The sequence below is a fragment of the Eptatretus burgeri genome, chromosome 3, assembly GCF_056783735.1.
Source record: "Eptatretus burgeri isolate ZD-2024b chromosome 3, Ebu_testis_v1, whole genome shotgun sequence".
Classification (NCBI taxonomy): Eukaryota; Metazoa; Chordata; class Myxini; order Myxiniformes; family Myxinidae; genus Eptatretus; species Eptatretus burgeri.
Genome location: NC_140963.1, coordinates 127,483,543 through 127,503,241, shown reverse-complemented (window position 1 = coordinate 127,503,241; position 19,699 = coordinate 127,483,543). Strand labels below are relative to the sequence as shown.

At 41.0% G+C, this 19,699-nt stretch overlaps 1 protein-coding gene across 1 annotated transcript in view; it reads left to right on the top strand.

The window, feature by feature from the left end:
• LOC147030936 (uncharacterized) overlaps window positions 1–19,699 on the top strand; it is a 42,025-nt gene that overhangs the window by 21,902 nt on the left and 424 nt on the right. The window contains exons 5-6 of the mRNA XM_085875497.1: window positions 14,817–15,135; window positions 19,588–19,699. The exon at window positions 19,588–19,699 is cut by the window's right edge and continues 424 nt beyond it. Of these exons, the coding sequence (XP_085731623.1) occupies window positions 14,817–15,135; window positions 19,588–19,605 (337 nt within the window). The 3' untranslated portion in view covers window positions 19,606–19,699. The remainder of the gene's footprint in view (window positions 1–14,816; window positions 15,136–19,587) is intronic.

Here is a 19,699-nt window from a genome sequence, read left to right as displayed (position 1 = left end):
ACGACAGACAAGCGTCCCTTGAAGGTCGTGCTTGATTCAGGAACAATCCATTGTGTGGTTGCAGTTGGTACCTTTGGGTACTGTCATCGTTGTCAGTTTGATGCAATGTCCGTTTGCTGGATAAGCTTGGGGGGAGGGGGTGTGGTGGATTGTGGTGAAATCATCAACATTTGCATGATAATGTGGAATTTGATGGAATCATTTGCTTTTAAAAACTCTTTTGTTGATTGCTGTTTTGTTTTTCATACATCTATCCTTCAAATGCTCTAAATCCTTCGTCAAGTCCAGCAGCAGCAAAAAAGGAAATTTTGTATTCTTACAAGTAAGCCCAAATAAGGCATGTACTGTACTTATTCGGGTTAATTGATGTTTTCATTGTTGGAAGAAATTGTTCGGTCATCGCCATACAATTGTCCTGACTGGAATGGTGCAGAGATTGCACACTTACCTTTGAGTCATCTTGTCCGGGTTGAATTCTCTGCCCGACTATGAACGGTGTCATATTGTTTCTTCACAGGCAGGGCATTGAACCATTGAGTGTGCCCTCCCTCGTGTGGACGGTGAGTTGGAGACGTATCTGCTGGCATTAGTTGGGGGACATTAAAGACCCCACTGTTTCAACAAAAAGCATACACGAGTTCCTCCTGGCCAAACCTACAGGGGTTAAGGGAAGGGTTATGGTTCCTCTCCCTCCCAGGAATAATGCTCATTAACCATACGATACTGTCTTTTTTTTTAATGATAGAAGGTGAATAACACTTTGGATTCCTTTTGATTACTGTTGTTCTATTGCTTGGACACGGTAGCAAAAACTGGGTTCAGATCTGGTTTAGAAATTCTGGCAAAATGTATGGGGGTCCCGGGTGCGTTTGCAACTTGGTCGGAGAAATTTGCAAATGTTTTTATTTATTTAATTGTTTAATTTGGGGAGGGGGGGTGGTTTACATGATTGATTGTTGAGGAAGAGCTGCATTCGATTTAAATCAAATGGATGTAAATCTATTGCGTGGGGAATGCATGGCCTCAATATAAGCTGCGTTAACAGGTACAGCTGGCCAATAGCACTGCTTACATTGCGTTGAATGAGTTACTTGATTTGGCAGGTTATTTTGATTGTTCTATTCGATCTGTACTAGAAGAGAGATGTCTGTCTGTCTGTCTTGCCATTTTTCTCAGAGATGGCCAAATAGGCCATCAGACGTAAGCTGTATCGTGCAGTTTTGTTCCACTCATCGGGCGGGGGGGGGGAGCGGGGGGGGTAGACAAAACCTTGATAATATGATAGTATATATCCAAATACATACATATCCAAAAGTTCTCCACTCAAATAGCTGCAGTTATTTGTGTTTTCATCTTGAAAATCGATGTATTCCCCGCGCTCTCCCATTTGAATTTTCTCCACTCGGATTACGTGTGGGCCACGTGACGCCTCGACAGCCAATAGATCGGCTGACATCGTATGCAAATTACGTCAGACTGTCACGTGACCAGATAAGTTGTCCAAGATGGCAGCTTCCTGCAGGGAGGAAATCACCGGCAGCTGATCGGTGATTTTTGATGAATATGTTCAGTGAGGACGCTCCCCCGTGTGTTATTCAACAGGACAATGTTGCAAATGAAGAAGTTAAAAGTTTTACGTCTGCAAGATGGGATAAATGGAGAGAAAGTGTCAACAAATGGCTCGTATTAGACGGTCACGAACGACGTTTAGCCGAGAGCGCCGGCGCGGGACGACCAACTTCAATCATGGGCCTATTGTACCCAGAGTGCCGGTGTAAAGATTTCAAGCTACCCCCCCCCCCCTTTCAAGTTACCTCCCGGTAATCTGAAATCGATTTCAAGTTACCCCCGGGGGTAGCTTAAAATCGATTTCAACTTACCCCTGACGATTTCAGATTACCCCCCTCAAAACATTTATTTATGTTGTTTATTTACAAAAAATAGTAATTTAATTGATATTGAAAACGAATTAGGGAAAAACCATTGACCACGTGACATCCTTTGAAGAGTTTGCAATGAATTTTGATTTTATTATGAATGATTTTATTTTAATGTTGTTATTAATTGAAATCAGTATTTCTCATACAGTAATAGTTTTTGCCACATTTTTATGAAATCCTTCTTCGATATAGTTGATACAAATAGACAAACTGGTATATCTTTTTAACCAACTGAGACTATATTTACAATTCTGGAAACAACGCAATAAAATCAATGTATAAGAAAGGCAATGAAAACAGCTTATTTTTAATTCACAATTTCGTTGTGGTGGTGGTGGTCGTATGGCAGCTTAGCTGCCGGGGTAGCTATCATTTCTTGAAGCGTGACTGTGTCGCTGATGCAGTGCCCCTCTACCAGTACACACACTGGAACTGGTACTCACTTCGCCGACCACGGAAGGATGACAGGCTGAGTGCGTAGCCTGGTGTTGGCTCAGTGGTTAGGGTGGCGGCTTGGGATCCTGGGGTCCTGAGTTCAAGCCCCGTCGGCCGCTGAATTAATGCACCAGGGGGGTGACTCAGCCTGTCATCCTTCCGTGGTCGGCAAAGTGAGTACCAGTTCCAGTGTGTGTACTGGTAGAGGGGCACTGCATCAGCGACACAGTCGCACTTCAAGAAATGATAGCTACCCCGGCAGCTAAGCTGCCATACGACCACCACCACCACAACGAAATTGTGAATTAAAAATAAGCTGTTTTCATTGCCTTTCATATGCATTGATTTTATTGCGTTGTTTCCAGAATTGTAAATATAGTCTCAGTTGGTTAAAAAGATATACCAGTTTGTCTATTTGTATCAACTATATCGAAGAAGGATTTCATAAAAATATGGCAAAAACTATTACTGTATGAGAAATACTGATTTCAATTAATAACAACATTAAAATGAAATCATTCATAATAAAATCAAAATTCATTGCAAACTCTTTAAAGGATGTCACGTGGTCAATGGTTTTTCCCTAATTAGTTTTCAATATCAATTAAATTACTATTTTTTTGTAAATAAACACACATAAATAAATGTTTTGAGGGGGGTAATCTGAAATCGTCAGGGGTAAGTTGAAATCGATTTCAGATTACCGGGAGGTAACTTGAAAGGGGGGGGGGTTAGCTTGAAATCTTTACACCAGCACTCTAGGTACAATAGGCCCATGATTGAAGTTGGTCCTCCTCCCGCGCTGGCACTCTCGGCTAAACGTCGTTCGTGACCGTCAAAGACGAGCCATTTGTTGACACTTTCTCTCCATTTATCCCATCTTGCAGACGTAAAACTTTTGACTTCTTCATTTGCAACATTGTCCTGTTGAATAATACACGGGGGAGCGTCCTCACTGGACATATTCATCAAAAATCACCGATCAGCTGCCGGTGATTTCCTCCCTGCAGGAAGCTGCCATCTTGGACAACTTAGCTGGTCACGTGACAGTCTGACGTAATTTGCATACGATGTCAGCCGATCTATTGGTTGTCGAGACGTCACGTGGCCCACACATGATCCGTGTGGAGAAAATTCAAATGAGAGAACGCGGGGAATGCATCGATTTTCAAGATGAAAATACACAATAACTGCAGCTATTTGAGTGGAGAACTTTTGGATACATATGTGTTTGGATATATACTATCATATTATCAAGGTTTTGTCTACCCCCCCCCCCCCCCGATCAATGGAACGAAACTTGATTTTCAGGCACTTTCTGAGCCATGGCTGATGGCCTAAAATGGATCTTCGTCAACATTTCAGAGGTTCATCACTGAGTGCCAGGGAGTGTTGTTTTTTTTTAGTTGGATTTTTTTTTTCTAAATCGCTCCATCGTGCCTAAGACTTTGTAGTTAAATGTGAAAGGTAATATTAAATGATCACTGAACCCATTCCTTCGTAGGTGTAGGCAAGTTTTTTCGGCTCCCACAAAAAAGGAAAGAAAAAAAGACTAAAATTTGATTTCTTTAAAACGCCAACAGGATTAGAAAAGCACCAGGTAACGCCGGGTACCCCTGCAAGTAATAGACAAATAAAAGAAGCCGTGTTTTTCCATCACGCTTCATTCTAAAGGGTTCCTGCTGTCATTGAATAATACACGTGCTACTGTTGGAAAGGTAATCATTGATTTACTTGGAACAAAAATTAATGGGTTTGATCACTACCTTGCCTCTTTCTGAGTTTGAAGAAGAAGCTCAAATGGTTTCTTCAGGCAGTAGTTCGAACAAAACGCTTATTAATCTACCAAGGCAGGCAGGAACCCTTGAGAGCAGCGTTTCTCAATCTTTTTACCCTTGTGGAACCCTTGAAATAGTTTTCATGTCTCAGGGAACCCCTGCATAAAAATTATTATCTACCATTATTAATATCTAGCTCTTTTATATTTTATCGTAGTTCACGTGATAAATATAATATATTTTTTCGGATACCTGGTTTAAGGAAAAAAATGTCCCCCTTTTTGTCAAATTTAATTGGCAATGAAAAAAAAAACACACTGCTCGTTTATGAGACCTCACACCGAGGTTTTAATTCACAAAGAAAAAAAAATCTAAACACACAAAAAACGAAGAAGAAGAAAAAGGAAGTCGACAACAGCAGCTGTTTCACTTATCGTAATTAATTCATGGCATTCAATCAAACCATGTGACTAATATTTACAATTGAAAAACAACCAACAACAGATTCAAATATGAATAATAAAAAATATTAGACTTATGTGCTAAGGCAGCTGCATCGTACCTCCTATTACTCTTGTTTTGTTTACATTGATGACGTCACAAGGTCGTTTCTCGCAAGTTTCAGCGATTCACTGTTCGAACACATGCTTCAAACCACTAAAAAATCTGATTGAATTGGGCCAATCTACTTGCTTTGCAATTGGGTTGTGCTGCTTGGTCAATTAAAAAACGTAATTTTTGAAAGTGTTTGTCAACCCTGAGTCTGTTTGACAATTAAAAAACACACCTCATGTAACTTGATATTCAAAACTTAAAAAAAATAAAGCTGAAGCAATAAAGGTAAACAGAAGAACTTAGAGAGACAGAGACAGAGAGAGACACAGAGAGAGAGACACACACAGAGAGACACACAGAGAGAGACACAGAGAGAGAGAGACACACACAGAGAGACACACAGACACACAGAGAGAGACACAGAGAGAGAGACACACACAGAGAGACACACAGACACACAGAGAGAGACACAGAGAGAGACAGAGACAGAGAGAGACAGAGAGACTTCATGCGAGGCAGCACAGAGAAGATAGATGGACACCGTGCATGCGTCGTCCCGTACTTGAGTCAGTCACTCAATGATGCACGAATCCGCCGCGTATTGGACGTCAACAAACCAATGAGGGCGGTTTCACACTGGCGCCATATAGATATCGTTAAATACATTCCCTATGGTTGTTATAATTGAAAATAATATAAGAGGTTGAAGCCTCTATTATAATCACCAAGGAGTTTCCAACAATATGCCATACGTGTATAGTAAAATTACGAATATTAAATCAAACAAAAACTACTCAAAAATACATTAGCCTATTTATTACTGTTTCTCGTGGAACCCCTAGTGACCTCTTGCGGAACCCGAGGGTTCCAGGGAACCCCAGTTGAGAAACACTGCTTTAGAGTTTAGAAAGACACAGAATTTGCACACAAAATTGTACATTGTTGCAGCTGTCAGACTCATCCCAGTTGCCCGGTTCAAATGCGGCGGGTCTCATAAAAGCAACTGCATCAGTCGACCATTTCTGAATTCCACGTTACAGTCCAGATTGGGAGCCCCCAAATGGTCCAGTGTCATGCCGATAGGCATCCCATGATTATCTAATTAGTACAAGCAACCTAAGACTCGTGACGTGTTCTTCTGTGCGGTGTGGAAACCGCAACCAATTATTCCCAGAACAGGTTTTCTAAAACTACCAAATGAAGCAGCCACCACAGCCAATCACCGTGAGACCAGATACATTTGATAAGAACAGTAATGATGGTCACAGGCAAGGAATCTCCACGGATCAGTCAAACATAAAGAAGCCCATTCACCTGCTTCCAAATATGTGCCCACGGTACCAACGCACCATCAGGGTTCCTTAATTATCTCAGCCTTATCTGGGCCCTCGGACATACCACATGAGATAGACAACAAATAGGGGCAAAGAAGACAGCAATATTCTTGGTTGTGCCTGGTGCAACACAGCAGGAACTGATGTGAAGAGCTCGCCCTGGTGCATCCTCGCTGCAGGTCATGGTCAACCCCCAATGTGGGGCTCAGGAGGAGGAGGGGCATGGCTTGACGAGGCAGCTCCGCAAACTTCAGATAGGGCCTTTCCAAAAGTTCAGTCCAGGCAACTCCTCACCCCCTGTTGCACACACCGTTATCACCTCCAGCCCCCACCTCACACCGTGACGTCCCACACCCATCCCTGCTGGCTCACCATTGGACGCTGATTGTCTTGATAGGCGGAACAACCCCACTGTGATCTTCCCCCACCCCCCCCCCCCAGCAGCTCGGAGGCAAACCAGGGTGATTGCGACACTTGTTTCCGTTTGTCACCTAAGATTGCACCTGATGGCCTTACAAAGGTGAAAAAGACATAAAGGACATTACAGAGGGAAAAATGGGGTAAAGCGAGTTGATAATTTAGAAACGGGCATTGGGATGGGTAGATGTCGTCTTAACTATTGCATAAATAGCGGGTGTATAATATCACAATTGATTACTGGTCTGCGTCATTTCAGAGGTCTAGGTTTTCTCAACGGTCCTAATATGTTTTTTGCATGCTGAATTTAGAAATGTATCTTATTTCGCTCAATCAGGTCAAGTTTTTCAGACTTGCATTGACAGAAAATGTACAAACTATACATATAATGACACACAAGTACCGTTAATGTGAAGTTCAACATGAAAAAGACGAAGGAAAACAGCGACTGCTGGAGCGATTGAAGTTGGGTGTTGCCAGAAACAACGATTTATCTATATTTTCCTGAAATTGAAATGAAAGTAATTGAGAAGGCACTTTCTTCGACATTAAGTGTACTTGTGCGTCATTATATGTATAGTTTGTACAGTCTGTCAATGAAAGTCTGATTTTGAATTTAAAAAATGCAAATTAAAAAAACAAATTTTGATTATTTTTTTCCTTAAAATTGAGATTGAAAAAAACTTGACCTGATTGAGCGAAATTAGATACATTTCTGAATTCAGCATGCAAAAAACGTATGAGAACCGGTGAGAAAACCTTGACCTCTGAAAAAAATATATCAAATGCAGCCCAGTGTATAATTAATTATTTATGCTGATGCGAAACATTCATTTGAAGGAAATAACAATGCTAGTTTGAGTATCTTTAACCCACTGGGAGTCATTTCTGCACCACTGTAGTAATACTTCTCGAGGCAATAGAAAAATATGTAAAAGTACATGGAAGGAGCATACAGACAACAACAATGACTACATGGTATAAACGAAACTTTTTCACACGGTTTACTTCATTTGCATCATCAACGACACTCACAGATAGACATGCAATATGTTTGTGAAGTACAACATGCTGTATTTTTATCTACAACTCGGAAGAGTATCCGTACCAAGTGACTGTAAAACGTTTCATGAGTATCCGTCCCAGTGATGGGAAAATTTTAAGTCTCTAAATCTCAAAATTTAAAGCATATTTAATGGACTTTTTAAAATGTCAATTGTGTTTCACTCTTAGTTTTTCTCAGTCAAAGCTCTGAGCTACTTCTACCGCCCACCGCAAAATGGTGGTGCAACAGAGGACGGTGGAGGTTGGATTTTTTCTGAAAAGAGTGCAAAATATCCTGGTTGCAGAAAAAAAAAATTGGCATCATCATTACTCATGCCTGTTCTCCCATCATTTCAAAATTTAATGTTGAGCTTTTCAATGCAGCGCAAGAAGAGAACAGACGAACACACATACAGACAGACATCACGGTTCACAATATGTAAAAGATGACTTCCCATCGAAGGAACTTCAACACAGAAAGAGACCATTTGGCCCATGAAGCCTGTACAATGGTTGCCAACCGATGACACTTTTCTATCGAGTCGAGACTCATGGAAAAACTATAACACAATTAATTGGGACGCAACAGGGCAAAAGGAATAGTAGCGAGGGTGGGGGAGCACACCGACAGTGGAGATCCATCCATCCATTGGGACCATACTCTGCAGAGCGTTGGTGCTGCCTCAGCAGTCTCCTTGGCTATTTGACACAATCCTGGACGGGTCGCCACTCCGACAAAGGATAGCTGGTATTCGCTGGCATTCCGATACACCGATAGCCGACACTCCGAAAGCTGGCATTCACTTTGTCAATCTCGGAAGGATGACAGGTAGCGTCAACCCCATCTGGTATTAATTAAACAGCTGAGTGGGATTTGAACTCAGGATGTAGTCGGCAGTTGTGACAAGGTAGAGGTACATATATGGGTATATTTGGATCTTTAAGTTTAATTGAGGGACCCTCCGTGGTTGTGTGTGTGCCAACATGCTTGGCTACACAGGCGTCGTGATTTCAAAGTTTCATCCCACATCTTGGAGGTTTGAATTTTTAACCTCAGTGTACGAGCAATCACATTTTCCTTTGTCCTCTCAAACTGTTTCTAAAGCAATTGGTTATTTTATATGACTTGGTGTGCTTTCTCTTTGTGAATTTCAAAGCAAAATATATTTGATAACACCCAATTTCCGAGCCGTTCGCCATATTAAGGTGTTTTCTCAATTACAGAGCCAAATTTTTCCACCTGTCACATGACAATTGCGTATGTGTATATATGTGTGTGTGTGTGTGTGTGTGTGTGTGTTTGTGTTGTTGATTGGTCTCTCCATATGGGGGGTTTCAGAATGTGGAATGGGGTTCTCCCAGGGCAGGCTCAAAGTATCCACCTTCATTTCAGTTCGGGGTCACGATTCATGGACAAAGCTGTGACGTTTTCTGTTCTCAAAGTTTTGTGCCGAGGACTCTCTTCATGATTGTCGCTCAGCCCCGGACAGCTTCTAACTGTAGTTTATTTGTAGTAATATTCTCAAGGATAGTTTTTAATATCTCTGTGAAGTTCTTTGTCATCATTCCCGTAGCTCCAACTCTCACTGGTACAATTTTGGCATTCTTCAGTTTCCAGGATTGTTTCATTTCATTCTTGAGGTCTTGGTATTTGGTCATTTTCTTGATTTCTGTGTTGTTTAGTCCACAATCACTGGCATTAACACCTCAATTAGCAATTGTATTCTTCTATTTTTTGTACCTTCGTATGACATCTGGTCGCAATGCTTTGTTTTCGATGTTCACGCTCGATGGGATCATGAGGTTGTACGTGATCGGTACTTTCATGCTTTCAGTTTTTGCTTTTCGTTCATGTTACCAGGAATTTTCTGGAACTGGGATCTCAAACTTTTTGCAGAGGTGCATGCGGATGACTTCACAATCTCTGTTGTGTCTTGTGTACAGCTGTTCTAACTTGAGTTTTTACATCCATCACCGAAGGTGAAGGAGGTTGTTTTCACCCCTGTTTGTTACTTACGAAATCTTTAGATTTCGTAAGTATATTGATGACTTCCATCCTCTGTTTGTGTGTTTGTTTGTTTGTGTGTGTGTTTGTAGGCACGATAACTCGAACGGAAGCTACCAATGTCAAATTACACCACGTGATTCAGGAGGGTGATGGTTCGCGCTGATTAGATTTTGGTCAATATCGGTCAAAGGTCAAGGTCACATTGAGGTCAAAAATTTGATTTTTGATGGTTTGGGACAGAATCATCGTTGAAACTTCTGGTTTGCGTCGCGACCTTCTCGAGAGACAGCTTCTATTAGACAAGGTCAGAGGTCAATTTGACGATTTAGTAAGTACCAGTCTATGACTGCTTGTTTGTGTGTGTGTGTTTTTGTGTTTGTTTGTAGGCACGATAACTCAAGAAGGGAAGAAGCTACCAATGTCAAAAGACACCACGTGATTCAGGAGGGTGATAGCTAGCGCTGATTAGATTTTGGTCAAAATCGGTCAAAGGTCAAGGTCACAGTGAGGTCAAACATAATTCCATAAATTCATGTGGAAAAATGGAGTATTTTTGCTTCGGTCGAGGTTACGAGTTTGTTTTAACTTCGATTTTAATTTTGTCTTCGGTTTTTGCGATCGCTTAGGACGCTTAACACTCGGTTGTCGAAATTCTCATAAAAATCTGATGTTTTGGAGACGTTTTAAGATTGTATAAAAAATATTTCACTCGCCGCGTCACGGCTCGTCACGTGGTGCAGTGCGCTCGAGCAGACGCATCGTTGAGAAACGTAAAGGTTTTGCGTGTGCACGCTGATGGTGTTTTCAATAAAGATTGTGTTTAAAAGTCATTTTTTATCCCAAGAAAGGTTATCGTTGCATGCCTGACTCGCTAAGCCATCGGATTATGTAAAGATTGTTGGTGGATGGCCGAATATTACGGTTTTGTGACTTCGATAAAATAATATTAAATAATTGTGTGGAGAAATGGAGATTTTTGCTTCGGTCGACGTTACGAGTTTGTTTTAACTCGGATCGCAATTCTGTTTTCACTTTTGGTAATGGCTAAGTATGCTCAACACTCGGTTGTCGAAATTCTGGTAAAAATCGAATGTTTTATGAGATCTATGTCGGGTGTCGTATCTGAGGCTAAACTGAAGATTATGCTAATGAGGGGGATTGTAACACACGGCATTACGTGCTCGTTTTAAAGTCAATTTCAATCCTGTCTTCAATTTTGGTAATGGTGAAGTATGCTTAACACTCATTTGTCGAAATTCTGGTAAAAATCGGATGTTTTATGAGAGGTTTGGTACAGAATCATCGTAGAAACTTCTGGTTTGCGTCGCTACCTTCTCTCGAGACAGCTTTTATTAGACAAGGTCAGAGGTCAAGTTGACGATTTCATAAGTACCAGTCTATGACTGCTTGTTTGTTTGTTTGTGTGCAGGATAATTCCTAAAGTTGCGGATGGATCCAGATGAAATTTTGTGGACAGGTTCGGTGTGTGTGACACGGATGAACTGATTAGATTTTGGTGAAGATCCAGATCCGGATCCAACTACAAGAATTTTTAAGTGGATTCTTCACCTTTGAGAGATGGGGCCAAAAATGATATATAGCACGATATCTCAAAAACTTGTCGACTGTTTCGGATGAAACTTTGTGGACATGTTGGATGTGTGACCAAGGAAGGGTTTATTTAATTTTGGTGAAGATCTGAATCCGGATCCGGATCTGATTATTTTGTAAGTGATTCTTCACCTTTGAGAGACAGTGTTAAACCGATATAGAGCACGATATCTCAAAAAGTTGTGGACGGATTCGGATTAAACTTGCTGGACAGGTTGGGTGTGTGGCAAGGATGAACTGATTCGATTTTGGTGAAGATCCAAATCTGGATATGGATACGAAAATTATTTAATCTTCAAAGTGATTCTTCACCATCAAGAGATGGGGCCAAAAACGCTACAGTACTGTGTAGCATGATATTTCAAAAATGTTTTGGGCCCGATATGTTCTCAAGCGTTGTGTCAGAGGTATGTGCTCTACCAAGTTCCCTTCTAGTTACCTCCGCCACCAAAGGTGAAGGAGAGGAGGAGATTGGGAACATAATCTGTGCAGAGCGTTGGTGCTGCTTCAGCAGTCTGTTTGGCTATTGGGCACAGTCCTGGACGGGTCGCCTCTCCAACACAGTAAACCAGCATGCTGGCACTCATTTTGCCGACCTCGGAAGGATGATAGGCCGAGTTAACCCCACCCGGTATTAATTCAACAGCTGATCAGGATTTAAATACAGGACCCTTGGATCCAAAGCCCTGCTGCCCGAACCATAAAGCCAACATCAGGCATACAAAGGTGAAGGAGGTTGTGTTTTTACGTCTGTATGTCTGTGTGTTTGTTTGTTTGTGTGCAGGGTATCTCAAAAAGTTGTGGACAAGTCCGATGTGTGACATGGACGAACTGATGAGATTTTGGTGAAGATCTGGATTCGGATCCGCCGACCAGAAGTTTTTAAAGTGATTCTTCACCATTGAAAAATAGCGCCAAAAACGATATATAGCACAATATCACAAAAAGTTGGAGACTGATTCGGACGAAACTTGGTGGACAGGTTGGGTGTGTGACAAGGAAGAAATGATTCAATTTTGGTGAAGATCTGGATCCGGATTCGGATCCGGATCTGATAACTTTTAAGTGATTCTTCACCATTGAAAAATAGCGCCAAAAACGATATTTAGCTGAATATCACAAAAAGTTGGAGATGGATTCGGACACGAAACTTGGTGGACAGGTTGGTTGTGTGACCATGATGAACTGATTCAATTTTGGTGAACATCTGGATCTGAATCTGATAATTTTTTCAGTGATTCTTCACCATTGATTGGGCTACACTGATATACTATTTATATATATTATATATATACATAATATATATAATATAAATTAATGTATATCACGATATATCAAATAGTTGTGGACAGGTTGGATGTGTGACCACGACAAATTGATAAGATTTTGGTGAAGATCCATATCCAGATCCAACTATGAGAATTTTAAAAGTGATTCTTCACCATTGAGAGATAGGGCCAAAATCGATATGTAGCATGTTATTTCCAAAATGTATCGGGCCAGATATGTACTCATGGATGAGGCATGATGGGGCAGAGGTATGCGTTCCACCGAGTGCCCTTCGAGTTTTTTTTTGTTCTTTATGTTCGGCCATGAAGGCCAAAGTCAAATTTGCCACGGCGGCCGTGGGGTCTACAAAATCTACGGCCACTAGCAATTATAGGGCGGCCGCAGTATTTCCACGGTCACACAATGTAGCAGTCACATGTTTTTATTTTTCGGGGAGCCGCACGGCGTATTTATAAATTGTGGAAACCGAATACGTGGGGGTGCCGTACGGTCTTTGATTTGATGTCGCACGGTGACCTGAGGGCGTCCTGCAGCGGCCATAGAATATTATTATTTTTTTTTTTGTGCAAAAATTTTGGTAACATCAGAGTGAGCTGGTATGCTCCGAACCAGGAAGTAAATTTTTTTTTCTCTCTTCTCTTTTTGTTTTTCCTTGCGACGACATTGCGAAAAGGCAAAATACGTTGGCGCTAATTGAATAATTAGCCATTAAACTAAATTGCGAATAATCGTAACTGCGATATGCGAACTTCTGGGCCACGCACGTACGGGCACGCGGGAGTGAAGAAACGGCCTATGTGGTTGTTGTTTCTTGCTCGCGGTTGGAATATTTATCTATTTATTTATTTATTTTACGGGCACGTACTCGTACAACAAAATGTGAAAAAGTCAAGGGGTGTGAATACTTTCTGAATGCACTGGATGCATTCCACCAAATGTCCTATTATTGTTCAGTTACTCGTCGGAACCCGCAGGACATCTGCGCAATGTAAAATGTGACATTGTTATCAATTCGTCCCCCCTCACAAACCACAAGTCATCAACTCATTCCCTCCCAAAACCTGTTCTCAACCTCTGCCTCCCAACTCCATCCTCCTCCTCCCAACCATAATGTGTCAATCCCATTCCCACTTAAAGCCTTCAAACCCTCTCCTCAACACTCCCCCCAACCACAGCCCTTCCACCCCACCCCCCCCTTTCACTGAATGTCCTCAACCCCCCTCTCCCCCGCAACTCTGTCTCATCTATGCTCTCCCTCTTCCAACCCCAATTCAACCCCCCCTTCACCCTCATCCTTATAAGAGCAAATGGGTATTCCCACATTCAAACAGCGGAATATTTAACACTTCCCCCCTCCTATCATGCCGTCATCGACTTCACAGAAACCCATCACGGTCACCTGTTCAATTCACAATCACACAAAATATGTGGAAACCCCATGACATTGCAACTTTCAAGTGACTACGAGCAGGGTAATTGTACAAATAAATGACCCAAAGGCAAATTATCTTTTTAAATACACATCGTTAGAAAACGGCCATCATTATTGACTTTTTTCACAGCATCATGAGATTTGTGGAAATCCTCGGACAAAGACATGGGTTTTATGGTCACTGGTCGAGTCGTTTAAGAGAAAATAGTCACAAATAATGGCAAGGAGTTGTGTAACCTCTGCTTTCAAAGTCCTGCTTCGGAGAATGCCACATAGTTATTTGAGTGGTGAATAGACAGCAGATCGCTGGATCGACTGCTGAGGCCGATCTTCACAAGGCCCGTGAAGGCTATCGGCTCAAAATCATTTTAACTGTCACTTTGTTTTACAATGAAGGGAAAACTTATTGGGAGATTGTGAATATGACAGCTCTGAAGATGTCTTTGACTTTGCATCGCAGTCAGTACTAACATGTCGACCGTCTGATTTATGGGTTTTTTTAATTGAAATTGTGGCTGAACTGTCCAGCCATTGGGTGGAATTGAATGTTACAGATGGACAGATGAACAAGCAAGCATATCATGATATAGATAGTTCCAGACCAAGGTTGTTAAGCCTGGTATGGTGTTGGCTTAAAGGTTAAGGTGACTGCCTTAACATCTGAGAGACTTGAGTTTGAGCCCCTGTCGTGCTGTTAAATAAAACCAGGTGGGTTGACTCAGTTTGTCATCCTTCCGAGGTCAGCAAATTGAGTTCCAGCTTATTGGAAACTGGGCACTGCATCAGTTGCACAGCTGTGTTCCCAGCAGTGATGCAACCAGCAACCACAGGGTGCATCCAAAATGATAAAAGCCAAGGTTATTTTATTTCATTATGAAGTTTATATCTGTAATCAATGCTATTTTGGGGGAGGGGGGTTCATCTCTGTGCTTTATTCATTTTTTACTGACCATGCATTGTTTTCTTCCCTAGAGCAATTTTTGGCCCGATGAAGTTGGCTTGGGATTGTGCCGCAGCAGAGGTCTTGAGTAACCCTGCTATTGCTTTATCCAAGAAGCAGTACTTTCTTTTGTTTGGGAAGGCATGGCATGCGTCATTCATGCCAGTGCTTGTGCGAAATGGATTTGGACAAACTGGAATCTTTCCGTTCAATCCGCGGGCAATACCACAGAAGGCTTTCATTTCTGGCTCTGACTATGAGAAAGTACTCATTGCAGCGGGTATAAATATTACAGTGGATGCTGCAGACACTGCAGAAGAGTTGGATTTCTTGGATGAGGAATCTACAAAGGTACTTCTTTGTCTCAAGATGAAATGGTGATCAGCAAATGTTGCCAAAAGAAAATGATGTCTGTTACAAGCCCCAATTATTCTTATGTTTAATAATTTGGGTATTATTTGTTTTATTTTTTCCCCTTAGTTATATTTCGTTTATACAAATGTTGTTGTTGCTTTTTTTTTTTTGCTGTGTGTGTGTGTGTGTGCTTGCATGTATGTGTCCCTTTTAGTTTTGTAGGCTTGGACAGGGTTCAAAATTATGGATGCATCCATGCACAAATGCACCTGGATTTTTTACGGTGCACAAAGGACCGTCTTACCGCATGCATTATGTGCACGTAAAACAAGACGTCAATTTTGTTGGTATGTATATATATATATATATATATATATATATATATATATATATATATATATATATAAACACCAACTTTTTTATTTACCACTGATTGATGTGAAAATGTGCATAATCACTGACAATCCAACAGGCATTTATCCTCCCAACACACGACTTTCAAAACTGACGCATGGATGCTAAACGAGACCTTGTGTGTGTGTGTGTGTGTGTGTGTGTGTGTGTGTGTGTGTGTGTGTGTGTGTGTGTGTGTGTGTGTGTGTTCGTGTGTGTGTGTGTGTGTGTGTGTGTGTGTGTGTGTGTGTGTGTGTGTGTGTGTGTGTTTTCAGTGACTCGGTCCTGTTTGCTGGGCACTTTTTACCTGCCTTTGCGAGCATGAAATCTGTGATTCAAATTGCCTTTTAACCATAGTTTTCAGCGTTTCGACGAAGCGGTGACGATTTCAATATGGGTAACCATAATTGTTCTCTTTTCCTGAATGCCAATCAGACTCACGGAAATACGGCAGAGGAAATACGAGAAATATCCTTGCATTAGACGTGTTGAATTCGAACCATTTCCTGTAACTGGAAGTGTTGTATCGGCTGTGGATATACTTATAAATAAAATGCACACACACACACACACACACACACACACACACACACACACACACACACACACACACACACACACACACACACACTTCTTTTCAAATCGGTGCAAAAATCTAGTATTTCTCTTGTGGCCCTGGAACCAAGCAAACTATATTTATAACCAGCGGTTCACATAACTGGTACTCAGGTACTCATGAGCAGGAAAAAAAAACCGAAATGTTTACTTCAAAAATGCTCAGAAAGCTCAAAAGCGTATCAGCACAACAGAGGCCTTTGATGAAAGATTTTCTCATCTCGTGTCGATAAGATTCCTCCATGATAATTCGGACACACTGTGATTTCAAAATTGAAGCGTACAAAATTAAGTTTATAAATAATAACAATTTAATTTTAAGCTATATTTTTAATTTATAACTTTTATGATTAAAAAAAAAATGATCGAAGTAGAACGTGCGAGCGAAGAGGAAGAAGAGGAGGCTCAGGATCATTCAGAACGAAAAAAAAAAATAGTGGTTTGCAAGTGTCATCTGGAGTGAACGTTCTGAGAGACCACTTACAGAGGAGTAAGATGCATACCAATATGAGAGGCGAATTAAAAATTGGAGTGGCGATTGGGAAAGCAAACAAAAAGTTTTTTGTGAGTACCAAACCATTCCTGCTGGTACTTATTGGAGAACCTAATTTAAATTATTGTGTGAACCGCTGTTTTAACTACCTCACAACCCCTATAGCTCCCTCCCCGCTACCCCTTCCCAACATGATTAATATTTTAAAAATTTTACACTTATCCTGTGCATTCACAAGCTCCAGATTATGTCCTTCCCATCGGTGTTTGGTCGTCCAGATCGAGGTCCGTCTTTAACGTCATTTGGTTTGTTGTGGACCAATCTGCTGATGACACTCCATTGGAAGCCAGTTTGATGTCTAATTTCACAATAGTGCATCCCAGCATTGTTAATCCCAATAAGTTGCCATCTTCCTGCTTCACTTCATCTTCCACAGGCCATAGTAACACAGCTGTGCAACAATATCATTGCCATCTCCAAACCTGACTGGGTGAAAGTGTGTTTTTTTTTTCTCAAGTTGATACCCCTGCTGTACTGGGCATGCAAGATTGCCTTGACCTAGTATGATGAATGAAAAACACAACTTGTGCTTATGGGTTCTTTCATTGATATTTAAAAGTAAATTGCGAATTTGGTTTAATAATTTTTTTCACAAGCAGCGCTATTTTGTAAATGTGCTTAAATTTTTTTCACCCATGTGTATGGAACCCCCTTTACAACCCCGCACACGCGAAGCAAAAAGCAGAGTTAAGCAATTGATTCATGTCCGTCCGTCTTATCAGTTTATGATCAAGGCCTGGTGTTGGCTTAACGGTTAAGGTGGCTGGCTCAAGATCCTCGGGTTTGTATTCAAGCCCCTGTCAGGCCATTGAATTAACACCAGGTGGTGTTGACTCAGCCTGTCATCCTTCCGAGGTCAGCAAAATGAGTACCAGTGTGCCCAGAAAATGATGCAGCCAAGCAGTCACAGGTTGCATACGAATGAATAAAATAAATAAAAGTTTATGATCGAGGAATAACGTAATTGAATGTTATATTTACCTCCACCACCGAAGGTCGGTGGAGGTTATGTTTTCACCGCTCTCTGTCTGTGATCAGGATATCTCAATTTGTGGACAGATATGGACGAAATTTGGTGGTCAAGTTGGGTGTGTGACGAGGGTGAATTGATTAGATTGTGGTGAATATCTGGATCCAGATACGAGAATTTTTAAAGTGTTTCTTCACCTTTGAGAGATGGGACAAAAAAACGATAATACTGTATTGTCAGAACGCGCGATTTGTGGGGGATATTTTCCTGGAAAATGCTGTGAATAGCAGGGCATTGTTTCAATGGAAATAGTGCAAATAGGTTCCTGGTGGTTAGTGATTCACCAGGGGAAAATCAAAAATCCCATGAAAAATTGCACAAACGCCCACGGAAAAAACATGAAAACGCGGGAAAAAAACTCCACGAATACACGAAGCACAGGGCCGACAATGTCAAAACAGGGTCGCATTTTAGAAACTGCGAAAATGTGGGTCCATTTTAGAAACCAATCAGTGGTCCAATGAATTCAGACGAAACTTGGTGGACAGGTTGGGAGTGTGACGAGGACGAATTGATTCCATTTTGGTGATCTGGATCCGAAAATTGTTTAATTTTCTGATTGTTCACCATTGAGAGTTGGTGCCAAAAATGATATAGAGCACGATATATCAAAAGTTGTGGACGAGTCGTGACAAAACTAAGTGGTTCAGTTGGTTTTGTGATCAGAACAAGCCGATTTAAATTTTCATTCAGGTCCAAATCCAGATACGGCCAATCAGTGGGAAAACTGTTATCAGTGGGGTAAAATATAAACTGTACAACCGACGTGCTGCATGCACTCGAGCCAGTGTCATTCTACTTTGAACATGAATTGGAAAACAAACCTGCCATTTTACAATACATTGTCTCTGAATTAGTCTGGATTGTAGATGTGAAAAGAGGAGTGAGATCATTTTTCTAGTCTGTCTGCCTGTCCGTTTGGCAGTCAAACAAATTTGAAAATAATTTCGAGCAGGAAACATTGCTTTTGAGTACGTCGCAAATGACAAACAACAGGCATGACAAACTTTTGCAACGTGTGAAATAAGTTGGTGGAAAAGACACTGTCTACTGTGGTAAACTTCTGGAAATAAATTTTTTGTACTTATTTTTAGGTCATCTCGTTAGAGATGATACATATACGTATATACATCCCCATTTTTTCTTCCGATTTTCTTGATATTTGGTATGTGGGAAGATGTCTGGATGCACGACGGTATGACCTTTGACCCGATTGAAGGCCAAGGTCAACGTCAAGGTCACTCCGAAGTTGCGATATCGTCCATTTTCAAAATCTATCTCCTCCGCCTTTATGATCCAATCTTCGAAATTCCTTCGGATTCTGATAATATGGAACAATATCTAAATTTGTTCAGGCCGGTTTTTTGAAATTCGTCCTGGTTATCGAGTCACGTGTCTTCAAAGTTGGAAAAATCGTCGATGTGATGGTCAAAAAAAAATTCGCCCGATCTTGATGAAACTTAGTATGTAGGATCCACATCTACAGAGCTTCAGAGATGACCGTCACCCCCAACCGGGGGTAATTTTTTTAATCTTTATTTTATTTAAATTGAATTATATATTTGAACACTGCAGAACACAAGTCACCTTCTTTGTACTTGGACATGTTTTCTTGGGTGGTGTATAACATGTTAACACTGCTTCAAAAGCACTAAACTTTCTTGTATATTTGTTGAACAATCTTTTGTAATCACTTTCTTAAAATTGAAGTTTATACTTAAACACTGTGTAGGGTATCGTGTTCTGTAAAATAAAACAGATTTTATTTTTTAACAGCCCTCTTTCATTGATCTGACAAGTGAAGTCATGCAGACATAAGAATGGAACTGAAAGATCATTGTCTTTTCTTATTTTTCAGGATGCAATTACTGAATAAGGCAAACATGAACATGGAAACCAATGGAGAAGTGACCTTCTTTGTGGATTGCGAGTAAACAAGTTTGTTTCTCGTCTTGGCTTGTGCGCTCATT